Source organism: Cnephaeus nilssonii (assembly GCF_951640355.1).
Source record: "Cnephaeus nilssonii genome assembly, chromosome: 8".
Taxonomy (NCBI): domain Eukaryota; kingdom Metazoa; phylum Chordata; class Mammalia; order Chiroptera; family Vespertilionidae; genus Cnephaeus; species Cnephaeus nilssonii.
Window position 1 is genome coordinate 83,420,738 of NC_137079.1, and position 27,972 is coordinate 83,448,709.

The 27,972-nt window shown below is 41.8% G+C and overlaps 1 protein-coding gene across 1 annotated transcript in view; it reads right to left on the reverse strand.

Moving 5' to 3' along the window:
- The window catches only part of EPSTI1 (epithelial stromal interaction 1), a 116,316-nt gene extending 91,752 nt beyond the window's left edge, over positions 1-24,564 (reverse strand). Inside the window, exons 1-2 of the mRNA XM_079779278.1 lie at positions 24,280-24,564; positions 60-118 (exon numbers count right to left, since the gene is read on the reverse strand). Coding sequence (XP_079635404.1) covers positions 60-118; positions 24,280-24,446 — 226 coding nt within the window. The 5' untranslated portion in view covers positions 24,447-24,564. The remainder of the gene's footprint in view (positions 1-59; positions 119-24,279) is intronic.
- Positions 24,565-27,972: the final 3,408 nt, after the last annotated feature.

Below are 27,972 nucleotides of genomic sequence, written 5' to 3' on the forward strand. Positions count from 1 at the left end.
ATCAATTGTACTCTATAAGAAAATGAGAAGCTTTCTAAATGTTAAATAAATATACATACTCCTTTGTATCTGTTTTCTTCGGTTTTCATTTGGTGCTATCAAGGTGTAGGCACCTATGCTAGAATGAAGAGGGAAAAAATTGTTTATTATCATGAGAAACTACTAATGCCTATAAACCACCAAACATTCTTCCTGCCGATACACTCCTTTACTGTCATCAACATCAAACATGTACTATGGAAGATACTCTTCCTATTAAGACCCAGGTCTGTTCTCCAGAAGCTTTACAATCTAGTTGTCAAAGTAAAACACATGCAGAGTGACGGGTGACAAAGCTTCACTGTTGGCTCCTGGTAAACTCTTTTTGCAGGGATCCACTGCTCCTCTAGGTGGTGCTCACGAGCAAATCCCTTTGAGGTGGCTTTAGATGGGCATCCTCTTCCACAAGACTGACCAATATTGGGAGTAAAAGAAACACTCATGAATTCTTTGTTCCCACAAACTGGGAATATGGGCCATTTGCAATGCAGCCATCTCTTCTTACATTACTTTTATTGAATTTATTGGGGTGACATTGGTCAATAAAATTATATAGGTTTCAAGTAGACAATCCTATTATAATACATCATTTGTATATTGTATTGTGTTCACCACCCCAAGCCAAGTCTCCTTTCATCATCATTTATCCCTGCCCCCCTTTATCCTCTTCTACCTCTCCTCACCCCCTTTCCCTCTGATAATCACCATATTGTTGTCTGTGTCTATGAGGGTTTTATTTTTTCGTTTTTAATTTTTGCTTAATCCCTTTACCTTTTTCACCGAGCCCTTCAACTCAACTCCCTTCTGACAGCTATCAGTCTGTTCTATGTATCTATAAGCCTGTTTCTAGTTTGTTGTATGTTTTGTTCATTAGATTTCACATATAAGTGAGATCATACGGTACTTGTCTTTCTGTGACTGGCTAATTTTGCTTAGCATAATACTCTCTAGGTCCATCCATGCATTTGCAAAAGGTAAGATTTCCTTCTTTTTTACTACCGAGTAGCATTCCACTGTGTAAATGCACAACGGATTTTATACCCTCTTATCCTCTAACGTGCACTTGGACTGCCCCCAAATCCTGGCTATTGTAAATAACGTTGTAATGAACATAAGGGTGTGGATTAGTGCAGCCATCTCTTCTTGATGACCCATCTCAGTGGTCACTGACCACGGTCTTGTGCTTGAGTTCTGAGTCTTCCAGGCATGGATCCCTCATTCTTCTTGGGACACTGGTTGAGCATAATTAGGAGCTCAAAGAAGGAAGGAGTCACTTCAATTCATGAGATTATCAGAGAAGACTTCATTTATGCAAAAATATTCAACTCTGGGATATCAAGATGTTAAAATATTGTGAGCTTTTGAGGGCAGAAACTGTGCTTGACTGATCTGTTTATGCCCAGCCTCTGGCAAAACGCCTGACACAATGTAGCTACTTGACAAATGTGGGCTGAGTTAAAGTGAAATTATGCCAACACCCAGTCAGTGAGTCTGTGCTGGGTGTCTCTTCTTTGAGATGATCCATGTGGTTCCACAAGAGCATAAATAGTTCATATCGCAAAAATATGGCTCAGCAACTGACGGTAGCATACATGTGGTTACAGTGTTAGGGGAAATGCTATGTGTAAACACAACCAGTTTATAAATGTAGGTTTTCTTTAAAGAAAAACAACAAAAACAGATCATCTTAGAAGTCTCTCTTCAACACAGAATGTACAATTTCAAAGGACAAATTAGCAAAGATTGAACAGGAGAGGCCAAAAGCGCTGATTACCAGAAGCCATTTCTTCCTTATCTATTTATGTTCCTAGCAGCGAGCCTTCAGCCAACTTCAAACTGGGCTTTAATTTTAGACTTGTAAATGGGAGGTGTGCAACCACCTTTGCATACAAATGGGGCTGCTGGATGCCCAATTACCTAATGTATATCAGCAGATGTTGCATGTGTAGCCTAGCATACATGCAACGTTATGAATACAAAATTAGGAGGCTGCTGCTGCTGGAAATTAATCCCTTGTCCACTGCATATTCTTTGCTCACCCTAAGAAAGATTTTTCACTCCTCAATTGCCAACACTTTATAGGAGCCTGAGAGCTACAATTCTGTGGATAGTACCTTGCAGACTTGAATATGACACAAAAGTGAGCCATTCTGCAGAGTCTTAAAGATGAAACATGAGGTAATGGATTTACACGCCAACCATGAAATGATGGCACAATCCTCAATGTTCACTAAGATTGTAGTACAGAGCTTCTTACCATACCAGGGATTTGACTATACTGCAAATCAGTCATACTTAAACTTTAGTGCGCAGCAGAATCACCTGGATCCTGGAAGATTTGTTAAAGGGCAGAATTTCTGATTCAGTAGGTCTGGGGTGGGGTCTGATAACTTGCATTTTTAACAGTTCTAGGTTATGCTGGTGTTCTGGATCTGGGGACCACACTTTGAGAACCACTGCTATAGATCAGACAAGCTGACTTTGAACATCTGCACTAAAAGGGATTTTAGGGGTTAAGAAACCACTGATAAAGAAACATATGTCAATGATCATAAGGTTATTTTAAGCAATAGTGCTGAGATGCAAACCCAGGACTTTTGACTCAGACCAGTCAGGTGTCTGCAGCTAACTCTTCAGCTCAATGTAGAAAGCATAATATATGACTGTCCTTAACTTCAGCCTCTTGATAGATTTCCAAACAAAGTAATGAACTTAATTTAACTGAGCACCTATAGACTTGTTGTGTTAGGGACAATACCAAAACACAGACACCAACCACTTTAACAGAGCTTATGCTTTAGTTAGGAACCATTCATGAAACCACGAGAACACACCGCAAGGATATCCAAACAACCATCCAAGTGAGATGTAAGAAGTAGTGAGAGATTTAAGGTGGAGGAGAGTCAGAGACCCCAGAGGGGTAGAAAACTTCAGAGAAGAATAGCAAATTGAGGCTTAAAGGATAGGCTCTAAAAATGGCAAAAAAAAAAAATGTTTGTTTGCTAAGACTTTGCTAAGAGCAGCTTCATAGAGAATTTTCCAAGCTTCATGGGTCTTTCTCATAAAAATTTTGCAAAAGATTTGGGAAGTAAAATTAATACGTTTTTTAAAGATTTAATTCTACAATATCTAATCTGATTAAGTTCAAGTCTAATAATATCATATTAGAATCTTTAGTCTTCGAAATAGGGCTGTGGTCAATCTGTGGCCAATGTGTAGGCTACGGATACCCAGGCATGGTAGAGGGCTGTGAAAAGAGGAAAAGAATTATCTAGCCACAAATCAGAGGTTTTTAATTGAAAGCACTTAAACATAATCCCAGGATCAAGGACAATGGTCCCTGTAATAAATGTTTTATGTTACTGAATTTCTTAGCAACCGTCTTAGTAATATTTTATTGGCTGAAAATGCCAAGTCTAAAACGTAATATTCAGAAGAAAGCACTGCCAATGAATTGTGCTTCTGTTCCTCTTACTTGCTATAGGAAGAAGAGCATAAATCTAAGGATCTGCTTTTTATTTCTTATATCATATGGCAGAGTGTAATGCCTTGGTAGATACAAATATTCATCCCTTTTCTCCTAGCTTTTCCTTGATATGAATAACATATAACTTATTCATGCTTTCAGCCAATTAGTTTCCACCCACAACAAGGGCCTCTGCTGTTTTAACCTCCATGTCATCCCTTTCAACTGTCTGGCTCTCAAAGCTGCTGTTCTACACAAGCACAACCTACCTTTCAGTGTTTAGTATTCTGGTCATTTCCTGATTAAGCAACATTCAAGCTACTGAAATAAATGTATATCTTTGAAAATGAGTTTCCTTAATTACCTCATTGAAATTTAATGGAATTTCTCAATTTGTAAGGTTGTTTTCACTTTCTAACAGCACATATCATTGAGATATACTAATGGAGAACAGATAAAAGAATAGCACAAAAGAAAAAATATTTTCCTGCACCATAAAAAAATAAATAAATATATTCAATAAATGTTTTCTTTGTGAGGTCTCTCCTGATCTACACAACTGCTTCTCCTACATACATTCTGGTACAATTTTTATGAAGCCTCGTCAATAAGCCCTCTATGAAAAAATGTCATGTTGAAATTATGAAAAATATCTTGGCTGTCTAACAGTATTACATAAATATATATCCTGCTGTGTAGAAACTGCAGATGTAATTTAAGTTTCTAATTAAGAACAATACTAGTTGACTTAAAAAAGAAAAAAACACAGCCAAGAGCAAAAATTCAGAAAGGGGTAGAAGATTATGTTACAAACGTCATTTCAAGCAGACAAATAGACATAGTCTGCTGTCCTATACAAAATTGGTTTGAGGCTTTCATAGTTTAAGAAAATCTTTTTCTTGGATGAAATTGTAAAAAAGAAGGATTTGGTTAATCAAAAGTACTGGATAGAGACTTACTTTCTAGATAAGGCTTTCCATATTGGTTTTTACTAAATGATCTTCAATGCAGGAATCTGAACCTTACTGTTTTAGCCAACTTGGAGTCAAAACTTGAAGCATTCGGGCTTCCAAAAGTTCTTTCATAAACACATCATATTCCCAAGAGAAACATAAAATAACAAGAGAAACATAAAATAACAAGATCAGGCCGAGTAAATCATCCTTGACCCCTAAGCCTGTTACACCAGCCCTGACCCAGCACTCCACATCACCAGTGTGGAAGGACTCGTGAATGCTCTTTGGTTTCAGAATGCGCAGAGCCCACAACAGTGTCTGCACACCCAAGAGGCTGATGTGAAGCTGGTTAGTTCTATAACTCACAGCTTCTGTTAGAGAGCTGAATAGACACCCAAAAGGAAAAGATAAGCAAACAAGAGATCATCAAGTCATCAGAGCCTCTGTTGATAGGGTGCCTTTATGGAAACTAGAAAGAAGTACACACACACAGACATATCCATACCAGGGTTCCTATGCAAGTCCATGGCTTCATGAGACACAATAAACTTAGGCAAATGAGAAAAATGTGTCGCACACATGGTTTGGTATATACAGTTGAACCTTGAGCAACATGGGTTTGAACTACATGGGTCAACTTATATATTGTTGTTGTTATTGTTGTTTTTCAATAAAAATAGTCAGCCCTTGGCATCCACAGTTTCAATCAATCACAGATAAAAAAAACAGTATTTCTGCACTCCTAAGCATGGAATCCCACCTCTAATTGAAAATACTGTTGTTGTTGTTGTTTTTGTTTTGTTTTGCTTTAACTAGAAAATCTTTATTTCAGATTAAAATAATATGTTCATCATTTAGAATAAAGCAAACACACTCCCTTGAGTCCATTATTTTAGGTAATTGTCGTTTCCATGAACAGAGTTACTAGGTATCTACACTAATAAAAGAGAAAGATGCAAATTGACCGTATCTTCATGACACCCACCAGCCAATCAGGAGTGAGTATGCAAATTAACCCAACAAAGCTGCCAGGTTAATTTGTATACACAGGCGCTGAGCAACCGGGGGCCTTCCACACCGTCCCAGCTGCTCCAGGCCTCTGGGCAGCATGGGAAGGTGGAAAGGCAGCTCCAGCTGGAGCAAAGGTAGTGATGGCAGCCAGGGAAGGAAGGCCCATTCTTGCACGAATCTAACCAGTTTTCTCCTATAAAAAATAGTATGATTCTGTCCTGGCCAGTGTGGCTTAGTTGGTTGGGTATTGCCACATGCACCAAAAGGTTGCCAGTTTGATGTTCGGGTTGCAAGTTTGATCTCCAGTAAGGGGTGTGCAGGAGGCAGGCAATCAATGTTTCTCTCTCCCTTTCCCTTCCTCTCTCTCTAAATCTCAATAAAAATGTATATTTTTAAAAATAGCACAGTTCTGATCCCAGGGTAAACTGTACAAATTTTAAATATACAGCTCCATGACAAGCCTTCTTTTAACTTATCCGGATTCCAAAAGAATAATGGCAAAAGAGGGAGAGGTACCATGAACTTTAGGTTATTATCTAAGTTACTTTTCCCCACCTTTTTATCTTAAATTTTAGGCATATAAGCAAACTTAAAATATTGTGTAAAATAAAAACCCATATCTATTACCTATAGTTACCAATTGTTAATGTTTTGTTATATTGCTTTTTCTCTTTCCTCTTCTTCATTTTTTTTTCCGAACCATATGATCATAAGCTGCAGAGTCATGACACATCACACCTAAATACTTCAGCATATATCTCCTGGGAACAAAGAGTTCTCCTTAAACATGATAGAACTATCATACCCCAGGAATTTTAGTATTCAGTCTATATTTACATTTCTAACTTGCTCCAATTTTTTAATATCCTTCCCTACTCTTACTCCATCCCCGATCCAATCATGAAATATATACTCCTATGGTTTGGCATTCCTTTTAGACTCCTACAATCTAATCAGTTTTATTTTTGAAGAGTCCAGGTGTGATAATTAATTTTATGTGTCAACTTAACTGGGCCACCTGTGTCTGTGAGGATCTCTCTGGAAGATATAACCATTTGAACCAATAAACTGAGTAAAGTAAATGCCCCTCTTTCATTTGGGTGGGCATCACCCAATCCACTGAGGGCCTTCATGAATAGAAAAAATAAAAGGCAGAGGAAGGTGGAAACCACTCTGCCTGACTGTCGAGCTGAGGCAGAGATCTTCACCCGCCCTCAGTGCTCCAGGCTCTTAGGCCCTGAGACTTGGAGTGGGAGACACCTTCCCTCTCTGGCTTTCAGGCCTTCACGCTGCACCTTGTGCCTTCCTGGGTCTTCCGCCTGCAGACGGCAGGTCGTGGGACTTCTTAGCCTCTATCACTGAGCCAACACCTTACAATAATTCATATAGATAGGTAGATAGATAGATAGATAGATAGATAGATAGATAGATAGATAGACAGACTGTTAGTTCCATTTCGCTGAAAAACCCTGACCAATACACCAGGTAAATTGCCTTACAGAATTTATAAAATGCCTCACAATCTGAATTTGAGAAATGAGTTCCCTCACAATTAAATATGTAGGTTAAACATTTTTGGAAATAGTACCACACAGGAGATGTTATCCAAGATTCTACTGTTAGAACTAGAGTTGTTTCCTTGTACAAGTAAATAATAAACAGATGTGAAAAACAGTATCTGCCTATATGATAGAGAGCGATCACATTTTAAAATAAAGATTAGAAAGGGAACATATCTTCTTATACCTGTCACCTCCTATTGGCAGTAGAAATCAAAGGGTATAATGCTCCTAATCCTCCCTCCGTGGCATAAAGAGTCAAAAAGCACAACCTGCACATTAAAAATAAAAATGTCTTTGTATGAAAATGTTTGAAGTGTTGATTTCTAAGGATTAGAGTTACAGGGTATTTTATATGATTTTTACAATGTTTGAGTGTTTATAACAAGTAGATATGACTTCACTTCTATAATCAAGAAAAAAATATTGCAAAGATTTTGAAATGAAAAATATATTTAAACTAAAGTTTTAGGGCTCACATTTTCTTACAAGATTAGGTAGCACAGAATTTCCGCTCTCACTGGTTCCATAGTAAAACCATCACCGGGCAATACTAGCCCTTGAGTTTTAATGATGGCAGATGTCTTCAGTTTTTCAAGACTGTAATGGATTGCCTTTTAAGTGTGTATATGGGGGAGATACAAACATTACAGAACAAAGGAACCATCATCTGTTGATTCTCTGATATAGAACCGACAGTTCAAATGCAGTCTTCTGCCTTGGATTTTTTTTCCTGTTAAGCTTTTGTTTCAGATTCAAATACATTCTGAATAGATGCAATTAACCTTAACAATACGTATAACCTTACAGCACTGTACTGACTTTGAAGTAAGTAACCTACTGTGTAATTGAACTGTTTCTTTTTTTTTTCTCATTTCTGCTACGCATCTACTGATTATTATAGGTGTTACGTGTTTTCAAGCTTTCATCATCCTGTTGATTTACTGTTTCACTGTTTCAGCTGTCAAAGGCTTTTTGAGAAATGCCCACTCATTTTTGGTGATATTGTATTTGAATAAAAATGATTACTCCCTACGACTTGGCAGGCTGCAATTTCATACCACACTGAGGAGTGGAATCTAGTACAGAAGAGTTAGAAATTCATTCTAAGCAGGACCATGATTTCTACCCTCCTGCATAAACAGGAAAGTAAATTTGATCTAATCAAACCAAAATGTCTTTTCTTTCCATTCACTCCAATAATTTCTTCTGCCATGCATAGAACTGTGCTTTTCAAACCGTAGGTAGTAACCCACTAAAGGGAAATTTATTTTTAATGAAGAAAAAGAAAAAGATGTCAAGAATTTATCACATACAGCAAGAATCCCCACAGAAAATTTTCTCTTACAAACTACTTCTCTATCCAAATCGTTTTAAAGCTGTAAACAAATGTCACATTACTGTTTCTATAGTACCCCTAGCCCAGGGGTCCTCAAACTTTTTAAACAGGGGGCCAGTTCACTGTCCCTCAGACAGTTGGAGTATAGTTTAAAAAAAAAACTATGAACAAATTCTTATGCACACTGCACATATCTTATTTTGAAGTAAAAAAACAAAACGGCAAAAACACCCGCATGTGGCCCACGGGCCGTAGTTTGAGAACACCTGCCCTAGCCTATAGAAGTTCTATTTTCTTGATGTGAAAATGTAACAATTGATAGGAAATTAACTAGTTGCACTTCACTCCTTTCTCCAGCTCTACATCATGTCAGGACCCAGACTGTGGTGGGTAGACTCCTGTTTGAGTGCTGGTTCTGAGACCTGGGAAATCAATTAATCTCTCAAGACTCAGTTTATTTACCTCAAAGAAACAATATCTTTATTGTGAAGAGAAAATTTAAGAAAGTATATAATATGCTTAGCACAAGGTCTAGCACATGATAAAGAGTTCCAGATATAAAAGTTTAAGTTATTGATTGTTATTTTGGTTTTAGTCTCTCAGTTTAATTCTTTCAGATTGCAACTCATTTCAAGGTACTCAGTTTAACTATTTCAGGTCACCGCTAATTCACTCTATGCTAGCACAGTATTGCAATGCTTTGCTGCATTTCTCATTTCAAAAATAAGTTAAATAGGCAGAGCTCCACCGTTTAGTTTGGTAGTAGAATCTGGTAATCGTTGAGCCATAGCATTATCATCCTACCTAATAATAGACAAATATGCAAATTGACCGCACATTCGCTACGGCCAAGCCACACCCAGCAGCCAATCAGGACGAGTATGCAAATTATCCCAACCAAGATGGCAGTTAATTTGCATATCAAGACAGCATAGAAAGAAGCCAAGAGCTGCAGAAGGGAGCAAAGCTTCGGGGGAGCAAAGCTTCGGAGAAGCAAGCAAGCTGGGGGGGAGGAGAAGGGAGGAGCGGAGGTGGGGCCGGGGGAGAAGGGAGGAGAGCAGGCAGGGGCGGGGTAGAGTGCAGCAGGAAACCCTATTGCAGGATTCTTCCTGCAACGGGAACGCTAGTTAAGTTAGAAAATCATTAAATAGTATTGTTAAATACTACCTGTTATCTTACAAACTTCCTGAATGCTTATGAGTCTTATGCGGAGACTGGGTTAAATAGCCCCCTAATGAATAGCCACCTATATTGAGCCATCAAGAAGAGTACTCCTCAGCCCTGGCACGTGGCTCAGTTGGTTGGAGTGTTGTCCCCTACACCAAAAGGTTGCGGGATTGATTCCACTCAGGGCACATATCTAGGTTGTGGGTTCAGTCCCCAGTCAGGGTGTGTATGGGAGGCAACTGACCAATGTTTTCTCTCTCTCTCTCTCTCCTTTCCTGTCTCTCTGAAAATTCATGAAAACATATCCTCAGGTGAGGATTTAAAAAAAAAAAGAAGAAGAAGAAGAGTACTCATCAAAATCAATCACAGATGTTTCTCTCCCTGTGTATTATTGTTTCAGAGCACTAAAGGGAACATTGGCATTATTCAGCTCTTCATTCCCAGGGAAAAGGGACAACCTGATGCTTTCATGCCCTTTAGCATCTATAGGCAAAGCTTATTTTCTCAGTCATACGAAGAGACTGTAGAGAAATCTGGAGCATTGAGTGAAGAAGAAACAGTGAACAGTTCTTATTGGCTCTCATAAATTTGTAGAAGCTTGAACTCTAAGATTATTTTATGTGGCTAGTTTAATATGTTTTTATTGATTTTAGAGGAAGGGAGAGGGAGAGATAGAAACATCCATGAAACCCCTGGCTTGTGTTGCTCAGTGGTTAGAGTGTCAGCCTGAGAACTGGAGGGTTACTGGTTTGATTCTGGTCAAGGGCACATACTTGGGTTGCAGGCTCTCCATGCTGGTTGGGACACATGCGGAAGGCAACCGATTGATATGGTTCTCTTACATTGATGATTCTCTGTCTCCTCTCTCCACCTTCCGCCTTCCTTCCACTCTCTCTAAAATCAGTGTATGTGGGACAGGGCGGGGGGCGGGGCGGAGATATCCTCCAGTGAGGATTAACCAAAAAAGAAACATTGATGAGAGAAAAATATCGATTGGCTGCCTCCTGCATGCCTCCTACAGGGAATTGTGCCCACAGCCTGGGCATGTGCCCTGACTGGGAATTGAACCAGTGACCTCTTGCTGTATGGGTTGATGCTCAACCACTGAGCCATACCAGCTGGGCTTATGTGGCTAGTTTAAATTCAAACAAGATGAGTCAAGAATGACAAAGTTTTTGATTATCATCTGTCTTAGACATAACAAATTATACTTTAGAGTTCCAAATATACACATCAATTATTAAATAGTGATATTTATAAATATTGGCCTAATACTATAACTTAATGACTATGCTATCATATCCCACTCTCTATTCCAATTTATATTTACAAAATGTTTAATAATAATGTACCACAGTGCTCTTTAAGGGGGAAAGAGAGAAAAGACAGGGATTGGCCATTAATAAGTGGTCTTACCAAGCCATCCTTTACTCTCCCTTCACTCTCCTTTGAGACTTTGAGGATGGAGGGAAGGAAAAGTATTAGTTACCAGGGTTATTTCCTTTCCAGTAGCACAATGAGCTGTGAAAAGTATTGACCCTAGTCAGGTTACTCAGTGGATAGGGCATCAGCCCATGGACTGAAGGCTCACCGGTTCGATTCCAGTCAAGAGCACATACCTCAGTTGCAGGCTCAATCCCCAGCCCAGGTCAGGGCACATGCAGGAGGCAACCAATCGATTCTCTCTCACATCAATGTTTCTCTCTTTCTTTCCCCCTTCTTTCCACTCTCTCTAAAAATCTATGGGATAAAATATCTTTGGATGAGGATTAACCAAAAAAAGGTACTGAAATTAGAGTAAGAAAGCTAGGGAATGTCCCCCGAGCCCCAAGGCAGGAAATGAGAAAAAGGAGTGGGTTTCCCCAGTACACATATAAAGCAGTTCATCAGACACAGTGTTGAAGCTGTGTGGTCAGGGGTAGGTGCATCTTACAGACTGTGTCCGTTTGGGTTCTCCAAGAAGCAGACATCAAGGATACATCAAGATGGGATTAGACATGAGAGAGATTTCCCGGGGGGATGCCTGTGAAGGATAAAAGGGGAATAAGCAGAAGCAGGCAGGGAAAGCCTTGAGAACAAGAACGGGTCTGATATCCATGAAAGGAGAGAGGGAAGATTGAGAAGGAAGAGCCTCACACTGCTGCTATACAGTTCTGAGGAAATCTTGGGTAGGTCAATGGTGAGTCTTCTGGCAGAAGCTGACGAATAGAGAAGTTCCGCATGGGCAGGAATGGGCTGGCACTAGTACCCTGGAATTCTCAGTCACTGGCTGGGAAGAGTGCAGAATAAGTGTGCTCTCAGAGCAAAGGGTGTCATGGATCCAAAAGGGTGGTGGCAGAGGCTGTCAATTGGCTATGCCCTTCACAGTAAGTTCTTTTGAAGGGGACCTGCATAGCAAGCTTCCCTGGCTGTCACAGAAGCTACTTAAACTCCTATAGTATAATTAAAAAATAAATGTTTAGTCTTTGTCCTTGGTTCCTGGCACAGAGCTCCTAAAATCATTGGAATTACAAGTGATAAAAGTGTGGACGAAAAGAGCCACATGCTAACCTGACAAGCTCAGGGAAGGTCTACATGGCAGTCTTGCAAACTCAGAGACTTAAAGTAACCACAAAGGATGGTCTGAAATTAAACTTTAACTAAAAACAGTTATGGTGGGTAGTTATATCCTAGACCGGGATCTTCACTGACAAGGTCAACCTTTACTTTAACTGAGTCTATCTGTCGTTTTGCATCTATAAAAACATACCCTTGAAATGTCTGGGTAACTTGTTACTTCCCTTTTTCTGGACCCCTTGGGGCACAACCTAATGTTCCTGGACTCCAGGACAGATACCACAAATTCCTCCATTGTTATCATGTTAATTGTTTCTGCACCTACCTAAGTATGTGTCTATCATTTTACTTTTTATCCAATTCTAGGGGTACCCCCGCCCCCAGCTTTGCTTTCTCCTGCCTCTCTAGTCTATCACCAATGTAACCCACCTACGTCCCTCCTTTGATTGCAATCCTATCTAATAAAAGGGTAATATGCAAATTAACCATCACTCTGACACAAAGATGGCAGCGCCCATAGCCACAAGATGGCGGTGCCCAGTCCCATCAGCCCCACCGGAGTCCCTGGTTGGTCCTGTCAGCCGCGCCGCTGGAGTCACCATTCCTGTCAGCCCCGCCGCTGGAGTCCCTGGTCCTGCCAGCCCTGCCGTGGATGGGCCTCTTGGGGGCCATGAGGCTGGCCAGGGAGAGCAGTTGGGGGCCATCAGGCTGGCTGGGGAGGGCAGTTGTGGGCTATGAGGCTGGCCAAAGAGGGCAGTTGGGGGCCATGAGGCTGGCAAGGGAGGGCATTGGGGGTGATCAGGCCATCAGGGGGGCAGTTGGGAGCTAGCAGGCTGGGGGGGGGGGGGCAGTTGAGGGTGAGTAGGCCAGCAGGCAGAGTGGTTAGGGGCGATCGGGTAGGCAGGCAGGTGAGCAGTTAGGAGCCAGCGGTCCGGGATTGTGAGAGGGATGTTCCACTGCGGGTTTAGGCCCGATCCCACAGGGACATCCCCTGGCAGTCGGGTCCCAGATTAGAGAGGGTGCAGGCTGGGCTGAGGGACACACACACGAATTTCGTGCACCGGGCCAATAGTGTATAAATATAGATGCAACCTGCCATTCTCTGGAGCATTATCTCAATGTTCTGCTTCCCGGCAATTGTCGACAGGTTGGCTCAAATAAACTCACAAAAATTCTTTACAGGTTTGAATTTTTTTTTTTACGTTAACAAAAGCCTGGATTATGTGCTAATGAAATAGATGACTCCTGGGGGGTGGGGGTGGGGCTCTAGATAGCTTCAGGATGGGGGCTGTTTGCCAGAAAAACCAACAATGTGATTTAAGGGTTAGAACTTCCAGGTCTACTCTCCACCCCCCGAACCCCACCCCCACCTCTGGGGCACTGAGCTCAGTCACTCTACCCAGTGATACAATCAATCAATCATGCTGCAGTGGAGCCTGAATAAAAATTCTTGAATGAAAAATGAGGCTTGGGGAGCTTGAACACACAAGGTGCGAGGATGGTGACCCACCCAGAGAAGGTATAGAAGCTGTACATATATTTTCCCTATGAATCTCTCCCATTTGACTGTTCCTGAGTTATATGCTTTATAATAAAACTGTAATCATAAATATAGTCGTTTCCATGATTTCTGTAATTCATTCTAGTGAATTATTGAACCTAGAGGTAGAGAAAAGTGATGGGAACCCCAAATTTGTACTCAGCTGGGAAGAAATGTTGGTAGCCTGGGGACCTCACTTGTGGCTTACTCCTAAAGTGGGGGGCAGACTTAGGGGAGTAAACCCTTAACTTGTGGCAACAATGCTAACTCTGAGCAGGTAGAGTCAGGATTGAACTGAATTGTAGTTGTTGTTGGAATGACATATTTGTAAGAAAAAAAACCCACACAACTCCTAATTATCCTATGGATTTGCCCCTGAAACATCACCTCCTGCTCCCAACTGCATCCCCCCCGCGACCCCTCCCCACCCCCCACCCCCCCCCCCCCCCGGCCTAGTTCAGGCCTTGGGTTTCCTTTATAACACATATAAAGAATTATTCATGTAATTATCTGATAAGTGTCTGCCCCAGCAGTTAGACTGTAAGCTTCTTAGGGCCTGTCTTTTGCTGAGTAGTTATTTGTCCCTATATTTTTAATTGACTATCCAGAGTTAGAAATCCTCTCTTATTGTAGGGTTGCCGTGAGGACTAAAAGAGTTAATATATGTCATGCACTTTCACATACTAAGCATGACATGTGTTTGCTATTAATACTGCTCATCTCTAACTCTCTACAGTTCTCACTATAAAGCAGGCTACAAATATGTTAAGGTAAACTGAATTTGTACACACATATGTTAAAGTTAACTGTTTAGTAAAATTCCAAACTATGGGTTCATTTTCAGTAGATCTTTCCTTCAAACAGTATTATAAGGCCACTTCCAGGTATAGTTCAAGTATCTCAATGAAGTGAACCTGCCTATATTATGATCACAGGCAAGAGCCTATTGTCGAGAATTGGGTAAAGCAAGGTAAAAATCCCTTCCAGAAAAACCCATGCCTTAGTCTTATAGTTATGTACCTATGAATAAGTGAGTAAGATGTTTACAAACAAGCAAACTACTGAAAGGAAGGGTAAAAAATTATTTTGGATTAGAAGTTTGTGGGGACTTTTTTCTCTTTAAGTCTGTGTAGATAGCTTATAATATTTAAAGACAAGATAAAATTACCATCTAAAAATAAGTGGGAAAGCCAATATGAATTAATAAATATACTTGTTACTATTTAAATCCAAATACAGTCAAGAACTCAGCTTTGCTTTGAGTCTACTAGTAACGGTCCTCAGGAATCATTTTAAGAGACTGTCTTAAAATCTATTTATTTATATTTATATTTATATGTAAGTAGGTGCGTGTTTTAAATCAGTATGTTTTTACAAGGCACAAACACTCCACTTCAGGGTAACAGCATAGCTAGCACTTGGTCAATAAACATATGTTCAATAAATATAAGGCTATCAGCACCCAATATTTTACTGGATAGTTATTTGCTTTGTACATAAACATACAAAGCAAATAACTATCCAGTAAAATATTGCAAATATCCAGCAAAATCTCAAGCATACACACAAACATGCATATACATAATAAAAACAAGAAACTGTGAGTGGTTGGTATTAACTCATTTTAGGTAGTGACAAACGGAAGTATAAAGTAGCTAAGCACCATGCTGAAGTTCAGAGAGCAAGTAGTGGCACAATCTGAGTTGGAACCAAAGTCGGCCTGGCATCGAAGCTGGTGCTCCTGTGCCCATACTGAGGCTTTCCTGATGAATCCGTGGAAAGGTGTACACAAAACAAGGTCAAATTTCAGGTCATATAATTAAGCTCATATTGAGAGTGAACACATTAAGCCTCATTATTAAGCACTTAATTTTATCCTTCCTTTTTCTTAATTTTCCATCACAAAATGTTTCCAATTTCTCTCCAAAAACAAAAAAAATTTTCAAACCTTAATGGGTTTTTTTTTTTTTTACTAAAATGTTATTTTCAATTCAGCCATTTCCTCGATTTTCTACTTTCATTAAAGGAGACAAGTGAGAAAAAACATCCTATCTAATAAAGAGGGAATATGCTAATTGACCATCACACCCTTACAAAGATGGTGGCGCCCACAGCCAATAAGGAGGGAATATGCTAAGTGACTACCACCCCCTCAAAAATGGCAGCGCCCACAGCCACAAGATGGCAATGCCCAGTCCCCTCAGCCCCGCTGGGGTGGCAGGCACACAGCACCACCGGGCCCATCCCCAGGCGGGTCCAGCTGCTCTGCGCGCCTGCTCTGCGCACCAGTCCCCTCAGCCCCCCAGCCCCCCAGGGCCAGCCCAAGGCACAGGCAAGCCGCCGATGGCAGCTGCCCTGCCACCCAGGGTCACCAGAGGCTCAGGTAACCAGGGCCGGCCAAGGCTTGCGCTGCTGGCAGTGGCAGCAGCAAAGGTGTGATGGGAGCACCGTCTTCCCTTCATCGCCAGGTTGCCTCCCACCCCTGAGGACTCCTGGACTGTGAGAGGGGGCAGGCCAGTCTGAGGGACACCCCCTCTAGTGCATGAATTTTCATGCACCAGGCCTCTAGTTAGCTATAAGTGTCTATTGCAGATATAAGAGGAATTTAGAATGTTCCAAAGGGATCTTGATGCTAAACACCTAAAAGGGAATATATCTTTTAATGCTTTGCTTTTTGTAACTGGTTCACATGAAAGTAAATAAGTAAGAGTGTTCTGTGAAAGATAACTGTACTTTCCTATGTACTCTCTAATGGTCTATTGGCAAACCCTAGAAATCACAAAATAGTATGCAGTGAAGAACTACCCGTTTCTGAGAAAGTTGACCCAGTAAGATTCTAGGGCAATTCACCTCAAATAAGAAAATAGATGCAGCCCTAACCAGTTTGGCTCAGTGGATAGAGCGTCGGCCTGCGGACACAAGGGTCCCAGGTCCGATTCCGGTCAAGGGCATGTACCTTGGTTGCGGGCACATCTCCAGTAGGGGATGTGCAGGAGGCAGCTGATTGATGTTTCTCTTATCTATGTTTCTAACTCTCTCCCTCTCCCTTCCTCTCTGTAAAAAAATCAATAAAATATATTTTTAAAAAAAGAAAACAGAAGGGAAGATGGCGACCGGCAGGAAGGTAGGGAGAGAGTGTGAGTGAGGAACCCATAGAGGAGAGTGTAGATGTGTGTGGTGTGTGTGTGTGTGTATGAGCTAGGGTCAGTTAGATTCTGCAGGTCTTCCAAGGGGCTCCCGAACAGGGCAGCCCTAGACGGCGGAGCCCCGCGCACAAAGCGGACACTTCTCGGCGGCTGGTGCGGACGCAGAGACCACGCCATCTTGGGAAACAGAGCTGCCCGAGACTCGGATCCTGGCTTCTGACACAAACCAGGACCCTGCAGCCACTGGGGACAGAGAACTGCTATCACAGCTTCAGACAAACAAACAAGAATCCAGACTTCCCGGCAGATTTCCGTGAGTCAAAGAGCCTATCCCCCTCCTCGCAGGCGCTGATAGCACCATAGTAACTGATAGACCCGCCCCTCCCCCAAGCCGCTGAGCGCCCACAGGCCTGCGGAAAGCGCCATAGTAACTGATAGACGCGCCCCTCGCCCAAGCTGCTCACAGGCACGCGCGCACAGACAGCGCCATAGTAACTGATAGACCCGCCCCTGGCCCAAGCTGCCGAGCTTTGCGCAGGGACGCGCTCCCTCTTAGGGAATTTGGTGCGCGCTCGCGCACGGGACAGAAGCAGCTCCCCGTCGGGGAAATCTGTCAGTGCGCACAGAGGGCTCCCCTTCGGGGAATTTGGGGGAATTTGGCTCGCGGGGCACAGCTCCCCCTTCGGAGATTCTTAAAAGCGTGCACAGAGGGGCTTCCCTTTGGGGAATTTGGAGCGCAGGACGGACTCCGCCCCCCTTCTGGGACTTTGGGAGAGTGCACTGAGCCGGCTCACCTTCAGGTTTTTAAGAATGTGCGCTCTAGCCGGTTTGGCTCAGTAGAGAGAGCACACACAGGACGCAGCCCCACTTCAGGGAATTTGGCACGCCGGACACAGCTGCCTGGGATCCCTGACTCACAGCGCATTCACACTAAGAGCCAGCGACCCCAATTGTTGGTGCGTACACACACAGGGACCCTGATTCTCAACGAGAAACCGCACAAGGCAACAGAGACTTTGACACTCGAGTCTTGGTGCAGACACAGGGAAACTCTGACTCCTGGCACATGCTAAGGATCTCATTCTCGGCACATACCAACAGTGTGGTGCAGACAGGGCCCCTGATTCTAAATGTGCACACGAGACCACACGGAACACTGGGGACACTGATCCTGGGCAAGTTTGGTTCCCACCAACCAAAGACAGTCACACGTCCTAGTGTCAGAGCACTTCAGTGAAACTAGGGTGGAGCGAAGTCCCCACAGCACACGGCCCAGGTCCACGCAAACAGAAGCTTGAGCTTTCTGGTAATAGCCAGAATGGGGAAACGAAATAACTCACAGAGGAAAGAAAATGTGGAGTCGCCAAGAAAGGAAATTAGTGAAAATGAAGCTTGCAACATGACCGAAAAGGAGTTCAGAGTAATGGTCATGGAATTTATACATCGGATGGATGAGAAAATCAACAACTTATGCAAGAATCAGGAAGAAATGAAAAGTGATATAGCTACAATCAAAAACACCATGGAAAGTTTCAACAGTAGATTACAAGAAGCAGAGGACCGAATTAGTGAGTTAGAAGATCAGGTACAGAAACAAGCTCAAGCTGAACAGCAATTGGAGAAAAAAATTAAAAAGCAGGAGGAAAGCCTAAGGGAGCTTCGGGACAACATGAAACGAAGTAACATGCGTATAATAGGGCTGCCAGAAGGACAAGAAGAGCAGCAGGGATTAGAAAATCTATTTGAAGAAATAATGACAGAAAACTTCCCGGATATGGGAAAGATAAAAGTTACGCAAGTAAAGAGAGTCCCAAGCAGGATCAACCCCAAAAGACCCACACCAAGACATGTCATAATTTCAATGGCAAATATAAATGATAAAGAGAGAATCCTAAAGGCGGCAAGAGAGAGACAGAGAGTTACCTACAAAGGAACACCCATCAGATTGTCAAATGATTACTCATCAGAAACACAACAAGCTAGAAGTGAATGGAAGGAGGTATACAAAGTGTTGCAAAGCAAAGGACTGAATCCAAGAATACTATATCCAGCAAGACTATCAATCAAAATTGAAGGGGAAATCAGGAGCTTTGCAGACAAAAAAAAGCCTCAGGGAGTTTATCACCACCAAACCAGCAATGCAAGAATTGCTAAAGGGAATACTGTAAAAAGAAGAAATAAACAGGTAAGAAGGAATACAGACACAAAAATAGATATGACTGCAAACAAATACCTTTCAGTAATAACTTTAAATGTAAACGGACTAAATGCTCCAATCAAAAGACATCGAGTAGCTGAATGGATAAAAAAACACGACCCATATATATGCTGTCTACAAGAGACCCACCTCAGAACAAGAGACTCACACAGATTGAAAGTGAAGGGATGGAAAAATATCTTTCAGGCAAATGGAAATGAAAAAAAAGCTGGGGTAGCAATACTTATATCTGACAAAATAGACCTCAAAGTAAATGCCATAACAAGAGATAAGGAAGGCCACTTCATAATACTAAAGGGAGAAATCCAACAAGAAGAAATAACTCTGGTAAACATATACGCTCCCAATATAGGAGCACCCAAATACATAAAAAAACTCCTGGAGGATATCAAGGGAGAGATTAATAGCAACACAATCATAGTAGGAGACTTTAATACCCCACTATCACCACTGGACAAATCCTCTAAACAAAAAATCAGCAAAGAAACAGCAATCCTAAATGACTCACTAGACCAGATGGAATTAATTGACATCTTCAGAACATTTCACCCCAAAGCCACAGAATATACATTCTTCTCAAGTGCACATGGGTCATTTTCAAAGATAGACCATATGCTGGGTCACAGGCAAAGTCTCTTCAAATTCAAGAAGATAGAAATTATATCAAACATCTTCTCAGATCACAGTGGCATAAAACTGGAAATCAACTACAATAAAAACAATCCAAAGAAATCAAACACATGGAGACTAAACAGCATGCTATTAAACAAGGACTGGGTCACCAGAGAGATCAAGGAAGAAATAAAAAACATCATGGCAACAAATGACAATGAAAACACAACAATCCAAAATCTATGGGACACAGCGAAAGCAGTCTTGAGAGGGAAGTTCATAGCTCTACAGGCCTATTGCAAAAAACAAGAAACAATGGTAATAAATTACTTAACCCTACAACTCAAAGAGCTAGAAAAAGAGCAGCAAGAAAAGCCCAGTGTAACCAGAAGGAAGGAAATAACAAAGATCAGAGCGGAGATAAATGACATAGAGACCAAAGAAACAATACATAAGATCAACAAAACCAAGAGCTGGTTCTTTGAAAGGATAAACAAGATTGATGGACCTCTAGCCAGACTCACCAAGAAGCAAAGAGAGAGGACCCAAATAAACAAAATCAGAAATGAAAGAGGTGAAATAACAACAGACCCCGCTGAGATACAAAGGATTGTTACAAAATACTACGAACAACTCTATTCCAACAAACTGGACAATCTGGAGGAAATGGACATATTCCTAGAAAAATATAACCTTCCAAAAATCAATCAAGAAGAATCTAAACAGCTCAATAGGCCAATAACTATGGACGAAATTGAAGCAGTCATCAAAAAGCTTCCACCAAACAAAAGCCCGGGGCCTGATGGCTTCACAGGAGAGTTTTACCAAACATTCAAGGAAGAACTAAAACCTATCCTCCTCAGACTATTCCAAAAAATTCAAGTGGAAGGAACACTTCCAAGCTCCTTCTATGAAGCCAGCATCACCCTAATACCAAAACCAGATAAAGACAACACAATGAAAGAGAATTACAGACCAATATCCCTCATGAACATAGATGCCAAAATCCTTAACAAAATTCTAGCAAATCGGCTCCAGCAGTACATCAGAAAGATCATACACCATGACCAAGTAGGATTTATCCCAGGAATGCAAGGATGGTACAATATCCGCAAATCAATAAACGTGATACATCACATAAACAAATTGAAAGATAAAAATCACATAGTCATATCAATTGATGCAGAAAAAGCATTTGACAAAATCCAACACCCTTTCTTGATAAAAGCTCTCAACAAGGTGGGAATAGATGGCTCATACCTCAACATAATAAAAGCTATATATGATAAACCCACAGCAAACATCATACTCAATGGACAAAAACTAAAGACATTTCCCCTAAGAACAGGAACAAGACAGGGATGCCCACTCTCACCACTCCTGTTTGACATAGTACTGGAAGTATTAGCCATTGCAATTAGACAAGAAGAAGAAATAAAAGGCATCCAGATTGGAAAAGAACAAGTAAAGCTGTCTTTATTTGCAGACGACATGATATTGTACATAAAAAATCCGAAAGACTCCGTCAAAAAACTCATAGACTTAATAAATGAATTCGGCAATGTAGCAGGATACAAAATTAACGCCAAGAAATCTATGGCCTTTCTATACACCAATAGTGAACTTACAGACAGAGAGACTAAAAAGGCAATCCCATTTACCATCGCACCAAAAAAATTAAGATACCTAGGAATAAACTTAACTAAGGAGGTAAAAGACCTATACACGGAAAACTACAGGACACTGAAAAAAGAGATAGAGGAAGACGTAAACAGATGGAAGAACATACCATGTTCATGGATTGGTAGAATCAACATCATTAAAATGTCCATACTACCCAAAGCAATCTATAGATTCAATGCACTCCCCATTAAAATACCAACGGCATATTTCACAGACCTTGAAAGAACTCTTCAAAAATTCATCTGGAATAAAAAAAGACCCCGAATAGCCACAGCAATCCTGAGAAAGAAGAATAAAGTAGGAGGGATCTCAATACCAGATTTCAAGCTGTATTACAAAGCCACTGTTCTCAAAACAGCCTGGTACTGGCACAAGAACAGACATATAGATCAATGGAACAGAATAGAGAATCCAGATATTGACCCAAACCACTATGCTCAATTAATATTTGACAAAGGAGGCATGAACATACAATGGAATAAAGACAGTCTCTTCAATAAATGGTGTTGGGAAAATTGGACAGATACATGCAAAAAAATGAAGCTTGATCACCAACTTACGCCATACACAAAAATAAACTCAAAATGGATACAGGACTTAAACATAAGACGGGAAACCATAAAAATACTAGAGCAATCCACAGGCAGCAAAATGTCAGACATATGCCAAAAGAAATTCTTCACTGACACTGCCCCTAGGGCAATGGAAGCTAAAGAGAAAATTAACAAATGGGACTACATCAAAATAAAAAGCTTTTTCACAGCAAAAGAAACCATCAACAAAACAACAAGAAGGCCCACTGCATGGGAGAACATATTTGCAAATGGCATCACTGATAAAGGTTTAATCTCCAACATCTACAGGCAGCTTATACAACTTAATAAAAGGAAGATAAATGATCCAATAAAAAAATGGGCAACAGACCTAAATAGAATCTTTTCAAAAGAAGACAGAAGGAAGGCCAAGAGACACATGAAAACATGCTCAACGTCACTAATTATCCGAGAGATGCAAATCAAAACAACAATGCGGTACCATCTCACACCTGTCAGAATGGCTATCATCAACAAATCAACAAACGACAAGTGTTGGCGAGGATGCGGAGAAAAAGGAACCCTCGTGCACTGCTGGTGGGATTGCAGACTGGTGCAGCCACTGTGGAGAACAGTATGGAGTTTCCTCAAAAAACTGAAAATGGAACTCCCATTTGTCCCAGTAATCCCACTCCTGGGAATATATCCGAAGAAACTAGAAACACCAATCAGAAAGGATATATGCACCCCTATGTTCATAGCAGCGCAATTCACCATAGCTAAGATTTGGAAACAGCCTAGGTGCCCGTCAGCAGATGACTGGATCAGAAAACTGTGGTACATCTACACAATGGAATACTATGCTGCCATAAAAAAGAAGGAATTCTCATCATTTGCAGCAACCTGGGAGGAATTGGAGAACATTATGTTAAGTGAAATAAGTCAGTCAATGAAAGAAAAATACCACATGATCTCACTCATTTATGGATAATAAAGAACATTATAAACTTGAACAAAAAGATAGATACAGAGACAGTAAAGCATCAAACAGACTGTCAAATTACAAGGGGAAGGTTAGGGAGAGGTGGGGGAGATAAGAGATCAATCAAAGGACTTGTATGCATGCATATAAGCATAACCAATGGATGCAAAACTCTGGGGGGTGGGGGCATATATGGGAGTGGGGTGTGGGGAGGGCAATGGTAAGATATGTACACATATAATACCTTAATAAAAAAATTGAAAAAAAAAAAAAAAGAAAACAGATGCAGCTGCTAATGTTTATAAGATTATATGAACTTACAAGCAAATGACTATACCTAAGTAGATGATTTTTAATAGAAAATGAAGCATGTAGAGGATGTTTATCATCAACCTGAAACTAAATGTCCATGACCTCCGATACATTAAATGCTACAGTTTATGGAGATACAGGTTACTTGAAATTAATGAGCTTCTATTTGAGGAGGAGAAAAATGCAGCAATATCGCATTGAAACCACCTAGTTCATCTACCTCAACTAAGGTTAACCCTGAACTGAATAATATTAAAAGCCTGGTACTTATGAATTCTTCCTAAAGTTAAGGGATGAAAGAAAATCTGCTTATTGGTCATAAGGTTATATATTGTTCCTTAGCAACGAACATTTGTCTTTCATGTGACTGGAAGTTGATGAAAAGAGGGAACTAGGAATGAAGCCATTTAGACAGTTCCAATTCACAGAGGCAGCCCTTCAAAAGCAATAATGTCTTTACAAATCATACTGTTGAGTTACAGAAGCTCATTTTATTGGGCAGAGAGAGAGAACCGCTGACACTTTGCATAACAAATGTTTCCAGGATACCAACTGTATAGTCCCTGGACCAAAGATCAGGAGTAAATATGAAGAGCACTTATCAATGTCAGGGGCAGGAAAGTGCAGCCACTTCCGCACTCTCTCCATCAAGGCCTCTGGTCCTACGTGCTCCTGGATCTGCGAGTTTTGTTGGGAGGCAGCCTTTGGAGCAACCTCAGAGCGCATGCCCCCTTCACCCCGACCTTGCAGCTGATGTGAGACAGCATTTGGGGAACCCATGTTTGAGACAGTAAGACATTTTTTTTCTAACGAGGATGAGTTCTGAAGATACCTGGAAAATTAGTAAGAAGCCAAGGCAGTTTTTCCCCACCCACGTGTGTATTTCAACCCGGGAGCCAGTCACCAGAATCAGGAGACTGTTGGTCTTGAAAGGAATAGGGGCTCAGATACATAGGCAAAGAACCAAGAACCGCAGGCTCACACATTCCATTTGTCTGTGCTTTTGTTTAGGCAAATGAACTTTCTTTCCCTCAAAGACCCTGTTGTTGGGCCCCTGTGGGTTCAAACTGTACTGATGGAGAAGGTGTCTGCGGTGAGTAAGGTTGGGGCCTAGGCTCCTGCCCGCTTCGCCCCTCCGAGAGGTGTTGTGAAATACTCACAGCCTCCGGCCCTCGTGCCCAGGTCCTTCCCGCGAAGGGGTCTCCGGAGTCGCCTCCAAAACCTGCCGCGGGGCTGGCAGCGGGTCGGGCTCCCGACGCCTCACCGAGGGGTCCCGGGCGGGGCGGGCGGCGGGGGAGGTGCCCCACACGCTGCTGTGGGTGTACATGGCTCAGTCCGCGGCCCGCCGCCGCTGCAGGGGGGATGCGAGCCGGGACGCGGAGCGAGTCTCGAGATGCGATTCCAAAGAGCAGGGCAGCGGTTTTAACAGCTGAGTTTCGATTTCTAGCTACCAGCTGCAAACTGGGCCCGCCCGGGGATTTCCTTCCCCTTTCGTGCTCCAGTCCGGCACCCCCAACAGGTAACAGCTCTGGCCACGCCCGCCCCGGCTGCTGAGTTGAGCTGAGTTGAGCTGACTTGGCCGCTACGGGTGAGTCTGGTTAAAGTCTCACAGCCAAGCTGAGAGGATAATAAAGGTTAACAGCCACAAACACCTGTGAGTGAGTAGCCTTAAGGTGGCTACAATCCTGAGAGATACTTTAGGTGACCCTAATGTGAGGTTACTGCTGGGTATTTGAGACTACCGACCTTCAGATGCCAGAGATTAGGTCAACACTTACAATCATCTAAGCAAAGATTTGCCTGTATCAGGGATGACTGCCCTTTGGTTGTTGTGCAAGTACTCTGAAGTTAAAGGAAATGGAAACTGAAATCAAAAGCAGAGAACACACACAACTGGAGAAGCAAGCTGAGGGGTAGGCAGAGATGATTCTCCAGGCAACCTTGCTAAGTAATTGATTAGACATTCAATAAATGTTGATTAGCTGCCTGCTCTGTGCAAGACACTGTGCAGTGATTCAACGACGGTGTGGGGAATTTTTTTTTAATGTGGATTTGCAAGATTCTGCATCTGTAGGCATTGAGGCATTTTTATAAAGCTCTCAGAGAATTCTGATGTGTGCTGGATTGATCACCCCGGTCATAAAGCTGGCTGTACACAGATGAGAGGAGGCTCTTCCCTCACATAACCTGTATTCTAGGGGACAGATAAACAGAAGCTAATGCCACCAGGGGACAAGTGAAATAACAGCAGGATGTGGGGAAGCTAGTGAGCGCTCAAGGAAACTGGGGATTAGCCTGGGTAATTCAAGAAAAAGGGACATTTGAGAATGAGCCATGAAAGACATAGAAGTTCACCAGGAAGGAGACACAATGGCAGAGGCTTGTGGCTTAAAATGGCAAGATGCATATCTAACTCCAGGTGAGGTAGTATAGCCTGAGCACCCCAGCCCAGCCTGCAAGCCATTCAGGAGCTGGATTGTCTCCTTATATTACGGTGCTTAGAATAGAAATACATGTTTGATAGCTGGTGAAAGAATGAAATTGAAGCACAGGAAGGGTAAATGCATGGTAGGACAGGAGGAGAGAAGGTAGTGGTAAGGAACAGGGGGCAGGACGGGGGCAGGGTGGGGGGGTAGGAGGGTAGGAAGGGAGGGAGTCAAAGGTTTCCATGGTACCTAAGGCATTAGCGCTCCATCAGGTAGGCCAGGTGTTCTCAAACTTTTACAAGCATCAGAACCATCTGGAGGGTGTGTTATAACAGACTTCTGGGCCCTAACCCTTGAGTTTTTGATTCAATAGGTTTGGGATGAGGCCCAAGGATTTGCATTTCTAACAAGATTCCAGGAGATGCTGCTGGTGCCAGGACTGCCTTTAAGACAGTGGTTCTCAACCTTTCTAATGCCGCGACCCTTTAATACAGTTCCTCATGTTGTGGTGACCCCCAACCATAAAATTATTTTCGTTGCTACTTCCTAACTGTAATTTTGCTACTGTTAATGAATCATAATGTGTAAATATCTGTGTTTTCCGATGGTCTCAGGCTCTACAGCAGCGGTTCTCAACCTGTGGGTCGCGACCCACAGGTTGAGAACCGCTAGCAGGGTCACCTAAGACCGTCGGAAAACACAGATATTTACATTACGATTCATAACAGTAGCAAAATTACAGTTATGAATAGCAACGAAAATAATTTTATGGTTGGGGGTCACCACAACATGAGGAACTGTATTAAAGGGTCACGGCATTAGAAAGATTGAGAACCACTGCTTTAAGATGACTGCTATAGGCAATGTGGAAGACAAGGAAGGTTTTCAATAGGGCAGTTATGTAATATCATCTATCTGCTAGCAATGTAAAAGGGAGAATAAAAATAAAACTGAAATCTGGGAGATAAATCAAGAGCCCAGTTATTATAATCTAGGTAATAAAAATACAGGTCTAAGCTAAGGGAAATAGAAAGTAGGGGGCAAAATCAAGACATTTCTAGTGAAAAATTAACACAATTAAGTAAAAAAAAAAAAAAAAGAAAAGAAGAAGAAGAAAAAAATAGATGCAAAGAACTGAGCGACAGAGGCCCAGAGGGAAGGGGAGACAATTTATACAGTACTTTGACCCAGCTTTGCCACATCCTAGACACATGACCAAGGCTAAGTCTCTTAATTTCTCAGAGACCCAGTTTCCACATCTCTATAATGTGAAATGAAGTTACAATACTTACTTTGTTGGGTATTGTGAGGAATAAAGACACAATCCACATTAGTGGTTCTCCAATAGAGTTTATTTTGTCTCCAGCAGACATTTGACAATGCCTGGAAGCATTTTCTATCCTGAAGCCTAGAAGGGACAAGAGGTTAGGCTACTTCACTCACCCTACTTCCCCACTCACCCCACTTCTTTCCCCAGCCATTGCTGTATATCGCCCCCACCCCCAACAACCCTGGTAAAAGGCCAGCCCGTGCTCTCACATCAATGCACACACCACGTGAGGGAATGGGTGAGTGATACATGAGTAGGTAACTTTCCAGCAGCCTAAAGGAGACTGCTAGGAATGCTGTGAAACACCTACAAGGCACAGGGCAGCCCCCACAACAGAGAATCATCCTGCCCCAAACATCAATAGTGCTGAAGTTGAAACATTCTGATGGACAGATAATATGCCTATATTAGAGCCCCTGTAATTTAACGGTGCTGTTTTTTATGGCGCCTTTAATGTTTTAGTTTTGTGAATGGATCGTTGGCAGAACCAAAAGGAGGGACAGGTTTTGGGTGAAGGTGAAAGAGTTTGATTTGGAAACTGTGGGGTTAGAGGTGCCTGCAGGGTGAGATGTGTAAGAAAAAAACAAACAAACAAACAAACAAAAAAACTGGATCTGGGTGGTCTTTCTGGAGGCCATCTTCAAAATCTTTACCCCTGGGAAAACACCACTGGAAGTTTTGTTTCAGAGGAGAAAGCAATTGTTTTGGTGGTTGGATTAAATTCAAAGTACCAGTAAGGGAAAACCCAAATTAGCGGAAAATCATTCATATTAAAGGAGCTAGTAATAGTATCACTGACTTCAGGAATACACTTAGTTATCCATATTTATCTTACAACACAACCATGTAATACACCAAACTTGCAAACGTAAGATAAAAATAGAGAATAATAGGCAAAATCTAAGTTGCTTATTCTGTTCACTTCTCCTTCCACTACATTCTCAAAGTGATATAAAACGTGAATGTGATTTATTATTGCAGTAGGCATCTAAAATCCCCTTTAGGCTGCTGGAAAGTTGCCTACTTAGATATCACCCACCCATTCTCTCACGTGGCGTGTGCATTGATGTGAGAGCACGGGCTGGCTTTTTACCAGG